Source organism: Tupaia chinensis, unplaced genomic scaffold (assembly GCF_000334495.1).
Source record: "Tupaia chinensis unplaced genomic scaffold, TupChi_1.0 Scaffold147038_1, whole genome shotgun sequence".
NCBI classification, from domain to species: Eukaryota; Metazoa; Chordata; class Mammalia; order Scandentia; family Tupaiidae; genus Tupaia; species Tupaia belangeri.
The window spans coordinates 2,861,321-2,877,943 of NW_006206889.1; the positions used below are offsets into that span (position 1 = coordinate 2,861,321).

The 16,623-nt window shown below is 47.4% G+C and overlaps 1 protein-coding gene across 1 annotated transcript in view; it reads right to left on the reverse strand.

Annotated features, from left to right (window-relative positions):
* The window catches only part of PTTG1IP (PTTG1 interacting protein), a 26,589-nt gene extending 11,281 nt beyond the window's left edge, over positions 1–15,308 (reverse strand). Inside the window, exons 1-3 of the mRNA XM_006169474.3 lie at positions 15,069–15,308; positions 4,773–4,825; positions 621–729 (exon numbers count right to left, since the gene is read on the reverse strand). Of these exons, the coding sequence (XP_006169536.1) occupies positions 621–729; positions 4,773–4,825; positions 15,069–15,168 (262 nt within the window). The 5' untranslated portion in view covers positions 15,169–15,308. The remainder of the gene's footprint in view (positions 1–620; positions 730–4,772; positions 4,826–15,068) is intronic.
* Between the last annotated feature and the right edge of the window lie 1,315 nt (positions 15,309–16,623).

Genomic DNA, 16,623 nt, shown 5'->3' on the forward strand with positions numbered 1-16,623 from the left:
TTTTTTTTTTTTTTTTTTGGAGTTTTTTTTTTTTTTTTTTTTTTTTTTTTTAGCTACAGGGCGCGTGAGCTCACCAGAGAGAGAGAGACAGAGAGACAGAAGCAAGAAATCACCCCCCCAGGGGGGGATGGCCATGCCACAATCCCTTCTCCTCTTGGGATCTTGGGCATGCATGCACACGCGCCTGGCGTGAGTTTTAAGCCACCGGGTCCGGGACTTGAACCACGGTCAATTACATGGGAGTCCAATGACATAGCCATTACACTAACTGCTGGTCCCCACAAGTGGTTTTTAAGATGGCACATGAACACCACGAGTATGAGACATGCTGAGAAGCTAGAAAAAAGAAGCTCCAAACTTGTCCTTTCCCCGACACCTTCCAAGGACACGGAGAGACAAAGTTCAGGGCTGAGGCTAATGACCCTGAAAATGCTTGTCCAGACTCTCCATGGAATTCCTGTTGTTTTCCCCAGTACCAGGCTAACACAGGCCTCCCCATGTCTCATCGAAGTGTGTCAGAGCTGCTAGTAACAAGCTTTCTAGCAATTTATGTTAATTGAGCACATTCTAGATCATTTAAAAAGCACCAGTTTCGCTAGAAGCAAATGAAAATGACTTACCCCAGCAAACACCCCAGCGTGCAGAACTCAACTGACAAAGAGAAGCAGGTGGCAGGATTTTTCTAACCGGGTAGTCCAGACATGCCTTATTTGTGTTGCACCAAAGACACTGAAAGAAACCAACATTACAAAGAGAACAGAAAGAAAATGTGAAAAAAACCAAAGCATCACCATGCCAACCATCACCGCACCTGCCCCTTGGAGCCAGTCTTTCCCCTCACTGACCTTTGGTCTGTGCCTAACATAGCATCAAGCAAACCTGCCCACTCTATAGCATTTCATCTGTGTGACTTGGACCCCTGCCATATCCTGTAGGCCTCTGCGTTGGTCCTAAGAGCTGCCAACTCTTCACTCAAAGACTTTGCTCAGCCTGCTTATTCTGCCTGGGAGACTCTGCCCAGACATCTGGATGTTTCCCTCACCTCTGCCATGAGGGTTTCCCTGACCAGCCTGCTTACCAGTGCCATCTACCATCCATCCATACTAGCACCTCCTGTACTGCTGGCTTTCGCAACTACTCCTACTCACGCACCATGCCTACTAGCATGCACGAGGGCAGGCATCTATGCACTTCATTAGCCCATGGCAGGCACTCATTACGTGTTGTGGAGTAGAGTGGTGACCATGGAAGTATTATTTGTAGAAAAGCATCTCACATCCTACTGTAGACCTTCACAACTGCACCAAGTCATCACCACTTGAAAGGTGATGCACCTAAGGCCCGAGTCAGAAGCATCTGCCTGGAACTTGAGAACTGACAAGAAACTCAGATACCCTCGTCTGTGCCCCTCAAAGGTGAGGTCACAGACACAGCACTGTCACACCAATGTGCATCAGAGCTGGGCCCTCTACACGTACTGCAGCAGGGCACGAGGCCTGTGAGCACTCTGCTAGCCGGGCCCTATAAGCAATAAAGTGCATGGCCTGGCTGACCTGGTGGGCATCGTGGACAGAAGAAGTTGGAGAAGGTGGAGGTAGTGGCTAAAGAACCGTGATTTTTTTTTTTTTTTGTCCTGGATTAACAATTCGTGGCTAATCCTCCATTTTCAAACAACTCAAGTTGTAAATGTCTAATTTCTTTTTTCTTTTTTTTTTTTTTTTTAAGAGAGATTTTTGCTATAGGGCACTTGCACTTATCTGAGAGAGAGAGACAGAAAGAGAGACAGAAAGCCATAAATCATCCCCTAGGAGGATGGCCATGCTGCAATCTCTTCTCCATTCTCCTCTTGGGATTTTGGGCACACACACACATGTGCCCAGTGTGAGTTTCAAGCTGTTGGGTTCTGGGACTCTAACTGTGGTCGGCCATGTGGAAGTCCTGCACCTTAATCACTATGCCACCTGCTGACCTCCTAATCTCCTTTTTTATATGACAGCTTTTCCAGAGCTACAGAAGCTCAGCAGGACACAATGCTCTTTTTTGTGGGTGCTGTGGGTTTTGCACCTATCCACTGTTCTAACGATATAACATGTACACGGTGAACAAGTAAGCAGCACTAAGGCAGCATGCAGGACACCAGACTGCTCTTCTAACCCACTTGAGGCCTCTCAGAAGTCTGTGTGTGTTTGAGGACATATCTGTGTGGGCTGGAGCCAACCACTTGTCACACACACCCCTCTGTACCTCGCCCTTCTCATACGTGCTGACCTTCAGATGAAGCTTAGGCCTGGAGTTCCTCTGGACCAGCTCTATCTGCTGTGACCTGGGAAAGGCCTGTGGCCTCCTCAGCTGGGCGGCTGTTGTCCTCATCACACCCAGGTCTGTGATGGGGACTGCCCAAGCAGTGCAGCAGAACTGCTCTCTAGACTGCAAAGCTCAGGGCAGCAAGGAGCCACTTACAGCAGAAATGACAGTGTCTAATAGAACCAAAGACGGAAAAGAAATCCCACCAAGGAAACGCTGCCCATGAGGATATGACTCACCCAAGCAAGTATGATACCACCTGGGTCAAGATCTGAAACTATAGTGACAGTGTTTTCTGATCCAGCAAATGCAGGAACCCATTCAGGTCCATAACTGACAACCTGAATGAAAGGGGAAGGGGGAGAGGCAGCCTCCCCTGCAATCTCAGGAAAAGACCTGCAGTACACTATGCCCACCCTTGATGGCCTCACTAGGGTTCCCCAGGGTTGTGATCACACAGGGCAGCATCCCCACAACTGGGTGCTATAGAGTCAAGAGCTTGGTAGGTAGCAAGGCTGTATCCAGGTGCCATAAATCATCCCCTAGGAGGATGGCCATGCTGCAATCTCTTCTCCATTCTCCTCTTGGGATTTTGGGCACACACACACATGTGCCCAGTGTGAGTTTCAAGCTGTTGGGTTCTGGGACTCTAACTGTGGTCGGCCATGTGGAAGTCCTGCACCTTAATCACTATGCCACCTGCTGACCTCCTAATCTCCTTTTTTATATGACAGCTTTTCCAGAGCTACAGAAGCTCAGCAGGACACAATGCTCTTTTTTGTGGGTGCTGTGGGTTTTGCACCTATCCACTGTTCTAACGATATAACATGTACACGGTGAACAAGTAAGCAGCACTAAGGCAGCATGCAGGACACCAGACTGCTCTTCTAACCCACTTGAGGCCTCTCAGAAGTCTGTGTGTGTTTGAGGACATATCTGTGTGGGCTGGAGCCAACCACTTGTCACACACACCCCTCTGTACCTCGCCCTTCTCATACGTGCTGACCTTCAGATGAAGCTTAGGCCTGGAGTTCCTCTGGACCAGCTCTATCTGCTGTGACCTGGGAAAGGCCTGTGGCCTCCTCAGCTGGGCGGCTGTTGTCCTCATCACACCCAGGTCTGTGATGGGGACTGCCCAAGCAGTGCAGCAGAACTGCTCTCTAGACTGCAAAGCTCAGGGCAGCAAGGAGCCACTTACAGCAGAAATGACAGTGTCTAATAGAACCAAAGACGGAAAAGAAATCCCACCAAGGAAACGCTGCCCATGAGGATATGACTCACCCAAGCAAGTATGATACCACCTGGGTCAAGATCTGAAACTATAGTGACAGTGTTTTCTGATCCAGCAAATGCAGGAACCCATTCAGGTCCATAACTGACAACCTGAATGAAAGGGGAAGGGGGAGAGGCAGCCTCCCCTGCAATCTCAGGAAAAGACCTGCAGTACACTATGCCCACCCTTGATGGCCTCACTAGGGTTCCCCAGGGTTGTGATCACACAGGGCAGCATCCCCACAACTGGGTGCTATAGAGTCAAGAGCTTGGTAGGTAGCAAGGCTGTATCCAGGTGGGCCCAACATGGGAACAGACCCCCACCAGGCAGACACAGGATCTTCACAAAGTGGCTCTTCTGTAGGTTCATGTGGTGCTATGTGTCCTATCACTAGTTCTTCCTCTTGCCAGGTGGACAGCCCAACACTCAGGTCACCTTTTATTGTGGAGGATTAGGGAATTTGGCTCTAAAACAGCCACCCTCTCCAAGGCCACCTGAGTGAGCTACGAATAGTCTGATCACTGGACCAGTGGCCTCCCCAAGCCTCTCACTAGACCAGCAGCCCTGCTTCTCCCCTCCCTCTCCCTGTGTAAAGAGCTGAGGAGTACCTACCACAACTCTAGACCATGAGGAGGTCACAAGCACATTTTAAGGCAGGACCTGAGTTTACAGACATCAATTTCTCCTGAGAGAGGCCCTATTAAGAGAGCTGACCCATGGCACCAACCACAGAGGGGACAAGGTGGGCTCTGGGCACTTGAGTGTGGACTCAGACCCCCAACCCACTCTGAGAACACTCATAGCTGGTTCTAGGGGGCCCATCTGAAAGATGGAATTGCAGACTTAGTCCCAGCAGGTATGGCCACAGCACGAGTCAATAGTAGCAGCTCAGAAGTGACATGAGCCCAAGCAAAAAGTCAGGCAATGCTGCCTCTCAATGGCAGTCACCTGTCCCCCTGCCCCCCATGCTGTCCAACCAGCTGACATGCTCTCTACTCCCTGACCCCACTTGCCATGGGACTTAAATCTTGTCTACTGACTACACCCTGGTGGTATCTGCAGCTCTCACTAGTTTTCAAGTTTACCATGCCTGAGACAGGATTAAATAATACTTAGTAACTGTCACAAAAGCTACAAATCCCACTTAGCAGAACCCTTCAAAGAGAAAATGAGTCAGACCCCACTAGCTACTTACAGAGACATTCTTCAGGCATTCCTCACAGGTGGTGTTGGTCTTCTGGGAACAGGCTGTGAGGAAAGACCAACAAATCACTGAGAATCACATCATGCAAGTATCAGCTCACAATGGCAGAGAGGGCACCAACGAGGGATGTGGCACTGAGAACCTCCAATCTGGAACTGCCAAGAGAAACACATCTTCCTCAGGACCCTCCTGGTAATGAGCCTCTTTTAAGACATATGGAACAAGTATTCCCTGAATCTTGCCATGAGCACACAACTCCTATCTGCAAGGAGTTTCGGGGACAGACAAGATCCAAACTTGGAGACTGTGTGTCACTTGTCTCTCCTGCAGAAAAGGAGAACTGTATGGCTAGTGTCTGCTAACCACTGACCCAAGGAGACCAGCACTCAGCAGCAGGTACTCACAGGAGCAAGCGCCTCCACCCATGATCATGGTGATGCCAGCAACATGCAGAGAGGACACCATGTTTCCAAATCACTCCAGGTCTCTTGTGACATAAGGAAAGGTCTTGGCCCCCAGCTAGCCCTCTTCCCATGCAGGCCAGGCTCCTCACCCTAGGTAGCAGTATACCCAGAGACTCCACCCAGACTCAACAGCACTGCTGCTACAGGCGAGACCGACCTCCCAACAGCTGACCGACCACCTCGGATGTGAGCAGAAGTGAAGAACTGCTGTAAATAAGGAACTGCCAATATGCTACCAAGAACTAAGGAATTTTCACTCTCTACTAGCCCTTCAAACACACTACAACATAGCAGAAAGGCGCTTTAGTCCTAAGTTACAATTTCACTATGTTTACTGAAGGGAACTAAATACACAAATTGGTACTTACTTTGAAATAGCTGGGGTCCTTCTACTCAACAGTCTAGTTCTACATTCATTTTTCAAGTTTGTTTTTTTTTTTTTTTTTTTTGTCATAGGGCATGTGTGCTCACCAGAGGGAGACAGAGAGAAGTAAAGTGAGTCATCACCTGCCTCTGGCGGGGTGAGGTGGCCATGCCACAATCCCTTCTCTTTTGGGATTTTGGATACGCATGCACAAGTGCCTGGAGTGATTTTCAAGCCACCAGTGTGGGACTCAAACCACAGTCAGCCATGTCGAAGTCCAGTACACTAATCACCACACTACCTGCTGGCCCCTACATTCTATTTTTAAAATAAAATTCCACTTCAGTTGAAATGAAAATATATTTGTATACTTTGGGTATTATTCTATAGCAATTATTATTATTTTTAAAAATTTGCCAAAGGGTATATGTGCTAATGAGAGAGAGAGAGAGCACTCCCCATGGGGAATGGCCATGTCCAAATCCCTTCTCTTTCATTTCTACCTCCTTCAGGATCTTGGGCGCACAGACATACAGCACCACCCAGCATCTTTTTCAAACTGCCAAGTTGGGGACTCAAACTGCAGTCGGCCATGTGGGATCCAGCTATCTTGATCACCATGCTACCAGTTGACCAATTACTCTTAAGTAATACTCTTTTTACAATCTTTAGTGGTATGCTGTAATAGTAGTTTTATGTTGAAGTTTATTTAAAACTACTATAAGTACTGAGAACTAGTTCTGTCCAGTCCTGGGAAGGGAAAGATTGATGATCTGCACAGACTCCAATATCTCAAAGATACTGAGATAGGTAGGCTGAGAGGTAGGCTGACAGCAGCTACTTTGACAAGAACAGCAGAGAGAAGTTCAAAAGTCCCCATGTCTTCACGCTGTGGGAAGAGAGGCAGGCATACCTGTGATGTGAAGGTACAACCAGATATTATGATTAACTCAATTTATTTTCTTATTTAATTCATGAGAAAGCACACACAAAAGAGATAGGAACCCCACAGGACTCCATCGTGTTGCAATCCCTTTCCTCCAGTCGCCCTCTTCCCATGCAGGCCAGGCTCCTCACCCTAGGTAGCAGTATACCCAGAGACTCCACCCAGACTCAACAGCACTGCTGCTACAGGCGAGACCGACCTCCCAACAGCTGACCGACCACCTCGGATGTGAGCAGAAGTGAAGAACTGCTGTAAATAAGGAACTGCCAATATGCTACCAAGAACTAAGGAATTTTCACTCTCTACTAGCCCTTCAAACACACTACAACATAGCAGAAAGGCGCTTTAGTCCTAAGTTACAATTTCACTATGTTTACTGAAGGGAACTAAATACACAAATTGGTACTTACTTTGAAATAGCTGGGGTCCTTCTACTCAACAGTCTAGTTCTACATTCATTTTTCAAGTTTGTTTTTTTTTTTTTTTTTTTTTTTTTTTTTTTTTTTGGAGAGGTTTTTGCTATAGGGCGCGTGCACTCGCCAGACAGACAGAAACAGAGAATTCATTTTTCAAGGTTTTTTTTTTTTTTTTTTGTCATAGGGCATGTGTGCTCACCAGAGGGAGACAGAGAGAAGTAAAGTGAGTCATCACCTGCCTCTGGCGGGGTGAGGTGGCCATGCCACAATCCCTTCTCTTTTGGGATTTTGGATACGCATGCACAAGTGCCTGGAGTGATTTTCAAGCCACCAGTGTGGGACTCAAACCACAGTCAGCCATGTCGAAGTCCAGTACACTAATCACCACACTACCTGCTGGCCCCTACATTCTATTTTTAAAATAAAATTCCACTTCAGTTGAAATGAAAATATATTTGTATACTTTGGGTATTATTCTATAGCAATTATTATTATTTTTAAAAATTTGCCAAAGGGTATATGTGCTAATGAGAGAGAGAGAGAGCACTCCCCATGGGGAATGGCCATGTCCAAATCCCTTCTCTTTCATTTCTACCTCCTTCAGGATCTTGGGCGCACAGACATACAGCACCACCCAGCATCTTTTTCAAACTGCCAAGTTGGGGACTCAAACTGCACTCGGCCATGTGGGATCCAGCTATCTTGATCACCATGCTACCAGTTGACCAATTACTCTTAAGTAATACTCTTTTTACAATCTTTAGTGGTATGCTGTAATAGTAGTTTTATGTTGAAGTTTATTTAAAACTACTATAAGTACTGAGAACTAGTTCTGTCCAGTCCTGGGAAGGGAAAGATTGATGATCTGCACAGACTCCAATATCTCAAAGATACTGAGATAGGTAGGCTGAGAGGTAGGCTGACAGCAGCTACTTTGACAAGAACAGCAGAGAGAAGTTCAAAAGTCCCCATGTCTTCACGCTGTGGGAAGAGAGGCAGGCATACCTGTGATGTGAAGGTACAACCAGATATTATGATTAACTCAATTTATTTTCTTATTTAATTCATGAGAAAGCACACACAAAAGAGATAGGAACCCCACAGGACTCCATCGTGTTGCAATCCCTTTCCTCCAGTCCACCGCCTGCCTGGCTCCTGGGCAGGTACACACTTGGCCAGTGTGTTTTCAGACTGATCATGCTGGGAACTCTGCCCACAGTCACCATGTGGCTTCCAGCTCCACAATCAAATATACTACCAACTACGCCACAGAAACAGGGCCTGAATTCCTGATTTTAAAACACAAGGGCCAGCTCCATGGCTTTGTGGTTAAGGCAGCTGGGTCCCACATGACTGACCACAGTCTGAGTTAAACCCAGTGGCTTGAGAAACATGCCAGGTACATATGCAATGTATGCCCAAAATCCCTAGAGGAAGGAAAAATGAAGAAGAATGGATTGCAGTATATCCATTCCCCATGGGGAGTGCTTTCTTTCTAGCCAGCACATGCACCCTCAGGCAAGATTTAAAAAAAAAAAAAGAAAACTACTCATGACTCCTAGCTCTGTCTACTGAAAAGGTGTAGAAGGGACAACACCTGGTAGCAGAGGAGCATGCTTCTTTCTATGTCTTCGTTTCTAGATGCTGTTTCCTGCTACAGAGAATTGTAGCTCCTTGGGGAAATGGCAATCCCAGATCTGGGGCACAGAAAGGACAAGAAAAGCTGGCTGCGCCAGATAATGGCACAAACATGTAAGTGAAATGGCAAAACAACCCAAGAGCTAGCTCGGAGGAGGTCCTCCTGACCAAATCCGGAACAACATAAACATTAAGACAAATACTGATGCTGTGGTGCATATGGAGGGAGAGGCTGCTGCCTGGCAGGCTGAGGCCACGCAGGAGGCCCAGGTTCCTGTTTCAGCGCACGCTACACAAGCTGGCCATTGGTGGTGTGGTCAGAGCTGCTCAGGAGCCTAAGTAGGAGGATCACGACACAACAGAGAGAGATTGTCTTTATTATTATTATTATTTTAAGTTTTGCTACAGGGCATGTGTGATCACGAGAGAGAGAGGGAGAGGGAGAGAGAGAGAGAGAGAAATGGGAGGGGGGAGTGAGAAATCACCCCCGCGGGGGTGACAGCCAGGTCGCAATCCCTTCTCCTCCATTCTCCTCTCAGGATTTTGGGCACACACGCACATGCATCAGTTGTGTTTTCCGAGGCAATAGGTCCAGAATTTGAGCTGTGTGATCAGCGTTGTGGGATCCAGCCACCTTAGCTGCCACAACACCAGCTAGACTGTGAGATTCTGACTTAAACAAAAAGAGGACCAGTCTGTAGCACGGCGGTTAGTGCTATGTATTGGGAGGTGGATCTCACATGACAGATAGCTGTTCAAATCCCTGCCCTGGCAACATAATAAACATTCCAGGTGTACATGTGCCCCAAATCCTGCTTAGATGGAGAAACGGAGGAAAAAGGATTGTGGCATGACCATATCCATTGCGGGGGGTTCTCTCACTGATTAAAATATGTGTGCTTTGGGAGGAAAAAAAAAGCAAGAGAGACAGGCTCATGGACTTTATGTATGTATGTATGTATGTATTTTCTGTAGAGTAAGTGCCAGAGAGAGAGAGACAGAAAGTGAGAAATCACCCCATGGAGAGTGACTACACTCCAAAGCCCTCTCCTTCCTTCTCTCCTTGGGACTTTGGGCACACAAGCACATGTGCCAGACGTGTTTCTCAAGCCACTAGGAACCACACAGACGACCATGTGGAATCCAGTGCCCCCAACCATCATACCACCTGCTCATGGACTCTAATTTCTTGGATAAAATAGTTCATGGCTATAGGTGGTATTCCTGCCAAAGCACCGTGAACCCAACTACAAGAAACACTGAGGAAGACCATAACAAGGGCCTCTACGTATCAGCTGCTGAAAACAGACTGAGGGCTTCTCCAAACCTACAGAGATTAGAGACATAATACTAAGTGCTACTATAAGCCCAGATTTTAGGGAGTACAGAGGAAAAGGATAACTGGTAAAATCTGTTTATGAACTGTGTGTTAAATCAAGAAGCCCCTGGGGCTAGCAGGTGGCATGGTGGCCAAGGTACTGGATTCCCACATGGCCCATGATTCGAGTCCCAGACCTGGCAGCTTTCTCTCTCTCTGGCTGTCTCTCTCTGGTAAGCATGCATGCCAAATATAAAATTTGAAAATAATATTAGTAATAAATAAGATTAAACAAAAATAATTCTTAATAACAAAAAACAATAAATAAAGAGGCTTTTAGGCCTCTGGATCAAGTACTATATCAATGTTAAATGTCCAGATTTAAGTAATCGTATTCCAGAATGTCCCCATTCTTAGCCTAAAGAATCAGAGGAAAAGGGTCGCATCTATAATTTACTCTCAAATGGGTCAAAATAACAAGCCCTATAACAATAATCTGTCAATTTACAATCTTTTATTTTTTTTTTTTGAGAGAGATTTTTGCTATACGATGTGTGTACTTGTCAGAGAGAGACTAGAGACAGAAAGTGAAAAATCACCCCCAGGGGGGATGGTCACACAGCAATCCCTTCTCTTCTTGGGATTTTGGGCATGCATGCATACACGCCAGGCATGAGTTTTAAGCTGCCAGGTTTGGGACTCAAGACGCAGTCAACTACGTAGGAGTCCAGCAATATAACCATTATACTATCTTCTGGTCCCATAATATATATTTTTTAACATAAATAGCATATAAATTATTTTAAGGCCAGGCACAGCAGTGTGCATCTGTAATTCCAGCAACTCAGGAGACTAAGTGATGCAGAAGGATCGTGGCCTAGAACAAAGCAAGAATCTGTATGAAAAAGAGCCCAGTGTCCCAGGTAGGAGGCTGAGGCAGGAGGATGGCGACATGGTGAGGACCTGTCTAAAGACCCTATTTTATTATAAATCTAAAAAATACTAAGCAGCAGATATAGAAAAGGAATGGTAAACCAAATACAGTAAAGGTTAACAAAAACAAATGGAGTTCATTGTATCATTCCTTCAACTCTTCCGCAGCTTTTTTTTAGTTGTCAGAAGGTACATGGGCTTGCCAGAGGGAGACATGGAAAGGAAAAGTACAACCTAATAGGGTGTGTCACCCCCATTAAGTCCATTCTCAATACTGTTGGGATCTTAGGCAAACACACACGGTGGTCGGCCATGTGGGATCCAGCTCCTTAAATCACCAGGCGGTAAGACTGGCCCTGCAAGTCTTCTAAATAAAGTAGGGGAGGGTATGCCTGGCACATCCATCCTCTAGTCCTTCTAAAAAGTCATTGCCAATAAAGGATATGTTTCCTTCTCATCAACCTAACAGAACAGCCACGAGTAACAAGATGATGAAGCTCAAGAACTCATTTATGGGGGATTATTTAATGCACCTTTTTTTTTTTTTTTTGGGATTTTTTAATGTGCCTTTTTTTTTTTTTTTTTGTGATAACCCATTTTGTGTGACAAGATTAAGCTCCAAGATACACACTATAAAGCCTGCCCCCTAGGCCTCTGGATTGCAGGTGAGTCTGAGTCCACAGAGGGGCCTGGGAAGAGGAGGCAGTCAAACCACCCACTGCTGCTTCTGCTCCTGCTCCCAGCAGGCCAAGAACAGGGTTCTCAACACAGGGAACACACTTGTGTTAAACAGTCCTCATTAAAATAACTCCGGAGTTGGGAAAAGGTCATTCTATTCTCACTTGAAAACTCCATACCGCCCTGCATAATAAGAAAAAAAAATTACATTAGCAGTTGTTACTGCTTCAGACAGGCACGGTCTGACTCCTCTAAGAGGGCATTTACTGAGTCTCTTCCCTCATCCTGGGATACAGAAAAACAAGGGCTAGAGAGTCAGAGATGAGAGAAACCACCCTGGTAGTCCTAAAGTTGAACACTGAATGTGAATGTTCTGACTTCTGACACTTGCACTTTAGATTGTTTATGAATATTTTTTTGGAGAGGTGTTTTGTTTTGTTTTGTTTTGTTGCTATAGGGCGTGTGTGCTCACCAGAAAGACAGAGATACAGAGAGATAGAAAGCGAGAAATCACCCCCTAGGGGGGATGGCCACGTCACAATCCCTTCTCTTCCATTCTCCTCTCGGGATCTTGGGCACGCACGCACACATGCCCAGCTTGAGTTTAAGCCACCGGTCGGCTACATGGGAGTTCAGCGACATAGCCATTACACTAACTGCTGGTCCTGTGTTTATCAATTTTTAAAGAACTTTAAGGCTCACTGACTTTGGAAATTAAAAGAACCCCCCCCAAAAAAAGGTTTTCTGTCAGGATATTCTAAACCACATGACTCATTTTTAGGGCACTTTTCTTAAGTTTCAGGTGAGTCAATTACTTAAGTACAAAAGACACACTAATGTGTGTAAAGAGAGATACTTCTTGAAACTAACAAAATGAGTACGTTATTTATTGTGCACCTGTCATTTGGCAGGCCACAAACTGCCATCTACCCACCCCTCAGCACAGAGTGATTCCCTAAAAGGTGCACTGTGCCCACTGTGCACCATGACAGAGCATGAAGAGGACCTACCTTGTCAATTACAGGGATAAAACAGGGCAGAAAGTCATTTAGACAGGACCAGCAGACGGTGTTAATGGTTACGTCACTGGACTCCCACAAGGTCGACTGCGGTTCAAGTCTCAGACCTGGAGGCTTAAAACTCACACCAGGTGCATGTGCATGCATGCCCAAAATCCTCAGAAGAGCGGAGAAGGGATTGCAGCGTGTCATTCCCCCCTGAAGGTGATTTCTTGCCGTCTCTCTGTTTCTTCAGCAAGTGTATATGCCCTATAGCCAAAAATCTCTGTCTAAAGAATATATATATAAAGTCATTTAGACAAAAAAGCTCTTGTCATCCCACTATTTCAGTGGAAAATATGGAGGTAAAGAGTGACAGTAGGGCCAGCAGGTGACATGGAAGTTATGGTGACAGATTTCATGTGGCAAACTTGAGGGTTTGAGTCCCACACCTGTTAGCTTGAAAATCATGCTGGGTGTGTGTGTACGCATGTCCAAAATCCTGAGAGGGTAGAGGGGATTGCGATGTGGCTGTCCCCTAAGAGGAGGGGGGTGATTTCTCATTTTCTCTCTCTCTGGCAAATATTTGCACTGTACAGCAAAAACCAAGAGTGGCAGTAAATGTCAAAAAACACATGCCAAATACATGTGTACCATAACATTGTATGTAATTTGCTTAGAAAGCCACGTTTCTCAGGGTGAAATGGACAAAAGAACCAGATTCCCCCTCCAAATCAGGAGTCCCCACTCTCAGGAACAGTTGGGTGGGATCCAGCACACCAGAAACCATACTGACCACTGCTGGGCTCCTTAGGATTCCTCTTTAGGACAGCTGATGGTCATTTTAGTGGTTGTCTTCCCCCTAGACAAGCTCTTGGATGGTTCTGATACCATATGCAATTAAAATGGTGTCCAAAGGCCCAATCGAGGATTTTTAAATTTTATTAATTTCACTCTAAAGATCTTCAATACATTGTAGGTCCCTAACATCTACCCTACAGTATCCTTATAACACAGACAAAACATCTTACTCCCATTCTCACAGTACAATAATCAGTAAAAATCTCATACTAAACACACGCTGTGTGGGAAGAGGGGAGCGTGGTGCTCCAAGCAGGGCACATCTCCAGGTCAAGTCCAGGACACCTTGGCAGTAAACACACCAGTCTTCTCCTTTCTCAGAGTACCTAAGGAGAAAGGCGGTGGTGGTCCACTGCCCTGGACCTGGTGATGACTAAGAGCAGAAGCAGAGTATCCCCACCCACTGCACAAGGAAGCCCTTCCAGCTGATTTAACTCCCTTGTGTAGTTGCAGTCCAGGCCGCTGGCCTCACACCCATCCCTGCTGCTTCCACAACAGGAGAATCAGAGCAGCAGTGTATGCCCTCAAGGTGGCCTCCCTGGCACACCCACTGCTGCAATGCAAACAAACACCCCCGAGCCATCGAGAGATAGAGCTTCTGGTGTACAACTCCCCTGGCAGACACCCAGTCCTTTTGCTGAAAAACTCATTGCAAACTTGTGCTTAGAACTTGTTAGGCCAAAAGTTCCCTGCACAGTACTAACCTATCCCTTTGTTTTGGAACTTGGAGACGGTTGCACCACTAGGTCACAAACACCAGGCACTCTTGGAAGCTAATGAAGCTTAGAGCTGAACTGTTCAACAGGTCACAAAAGCTGATTTGCTGCTCCAGAATTAAAGAAAACTAGAGGGAGCCTGGGCTAACAGGAGCTGAGAAAAGTATTAGACCTTCCAGGTCAAAAGGATTGTAAATGTCAAGAGGCTGAGGTTAGGGACTCAGGCTCCATTACCCACACAGCTTGTGGTCACCTGGCGCCTTGCACAGAGGGCAGTGCAACGTTTCTGAAGCAGGTCCAATCATGATATGCCCCAATTCAAAATCCTCTGTGACTTTCCACCAGGCGAACCGAGCCCCTAGGCCCTATCCCATTCGGGAAATACTCCTGTTACTGGAGCTCTGGGGGCGCTCACTCGGGTCTGCACCCTCCTCTACAACTGCTCTGCTCAGCGCCCTCACAGCTGGTTTCTAGGCCAAGACTGGAGCTGTCTAGGGGAGCGAGTCAGCGTCCTGGCCCAGCACCGAGCACAGGTGGGAAAAGGAATGAAGAACGCTGCCTGTGGGTCTGAGTGAAGGGGCTGGGTGGGCCTGCTCCACCGCAGAGGCACCGCAGCATCCTGATGAGCCTTTCTCTCGGGTCCTAACGTACAAAGAACACCAGGTACCAGCTGCAGAGCCTCAATTCCTGGGCAGGACGGGAGTTTACTGGGCGCCGGCGGGGCTGAGATCCCACCATCCCGCAGGGCCTAGTCGGGACCCCTACAGCCCGGCCTCCGCCCACCCGGCTCCCGGCTCCGACTCGAGCTCCAGCACGGAGCTTCCCGGAACCGCAACGAGGTAGTTATAGCACGGGTGTCCAAGGTAGAAGCAGGCCACTCCGCGCAAGGATCCAGAGCTAACTCTGCCCCCGCACCTATCCCTCCGGCGCCAGCCACCCACCCCTCCGCCCTCACCAGCTCCGGGCGGCTCCGGCGCGACGGATGCCAGGCCGAGCAGCAGGAGCAGAACGGTGCCGAGGGGCAGCCCCCATCGCGAAGCCCCGCCAGGCACCATGGTCCGCTGATAGGTATGTCAGTCGGTCGGTGGGACACACACCTGCCTCACTCAGACTCCAGCTCCAGCCGTCTCGGACCGGAAGAGCCGCGGCGACGGAAGTGCGCCAGCTGGACTGGACTGAGCGAGTGCGCAGCCGAGGGTTCCAGTTCGCCCCGCCCCTAGCCTTCGGGCCTGCCTCCGGGCGCGGCCACGGCCCAGCACGCCTGCGCGACTGAGGAGCGGCGAAGGGAGGGACCCACGGCCCGGTGCGCCTGCGCGGCTGGGCGAGGAGCGGGACACGGATAGGGCCAGGGAGCGGGGATTGTTGAGCGCTGTGGCTTTGAACGTGGTGCTGAAACTAAACAGGGACCCCCTGAAAGGCCCTCAGTTAACCCCTATGTCGAAGGAAAAAGTGGAAATTTTCCAAACTGCAGTTAGCAGCAGCTGGGTTGGTAAATTAAACATCTTCCTGTTTGGAAGTGTATTCGGCTGAAGCAAGGCTAACCTCCAGGTTTTAGTTATGCCCACCCCAGGTCCGGAGTAGTTCACCGTGAACTAACGACCTTCGAATGGTGACACATTTACAGTGTGGCCTGTCACTCCCGTTTTCTCCTGCAGTGCTCCCAAAATTCCTGATGTAGAGTTGTCTGTTACTTTAATTGACCGATGTGAATTCTTCCCAAAGAACTCATAACCACCCTCCTCCTTTGCCTTCCTCTTTATTATAAAAATTGCTTTTTTAGTCACAGGAATTAGGGAATAGTTGAAAGTGTTAAATTAACCAATTTCAGCCATGAGTCAGGGCCAATAAGATTCCAAAACCTCCAATTGAAGAGAAAGATAAGATTTTTAACTCAAATTCTTGAGATGTTTGGTAAGATATGAAACCCACCAATCAAGAAAGCCCATGAGATGATCATGCCCTCTTGAATCAGTCTTTTAGCTGATCAGAGGGCTGAGATCCCTACCCTTAATTTTGCCCTATTGAACTCACTGAAGTGCTCTTAGCATCTTTAATCAACCTTTGTGGCTTAAGTGTGGGGGATTTTTTCCCTTGAAAGTTTCCCAGTCCCATTCAGAGAGCAGAAACTCTTGGCTATGTGTTTTCTTCAACTCCGAATCGCCCACGGGAAGTAAACAAAAAGTGTGGATGAAGGTCAAACCATGTCAGCTTCTGAGGAATCTGGCAGCCTGCTGTTAATACAGGCCAGCGCTGGGTTTGTGGAGTTCGGCATGTGACCAGGGTCTAAGGAGGATATCACAGTCCTGGCCTGAGAATCTCTTCCTTGTCATGTAACACTTTGTTGCTCAGTATAAGTGCTGGAAGTAAACACTAATTTCTAATAAAACTGTTACATGCAGTGGTGTAGAGGCATGTTTCAAAAAAAAAATGCAGGGAACCAGCAGTTAGCGTAATGGCTATGTCGCTGGACTCCCACGTAGTCGACCGCGGTTCGTGTCCCGGACCTGGTG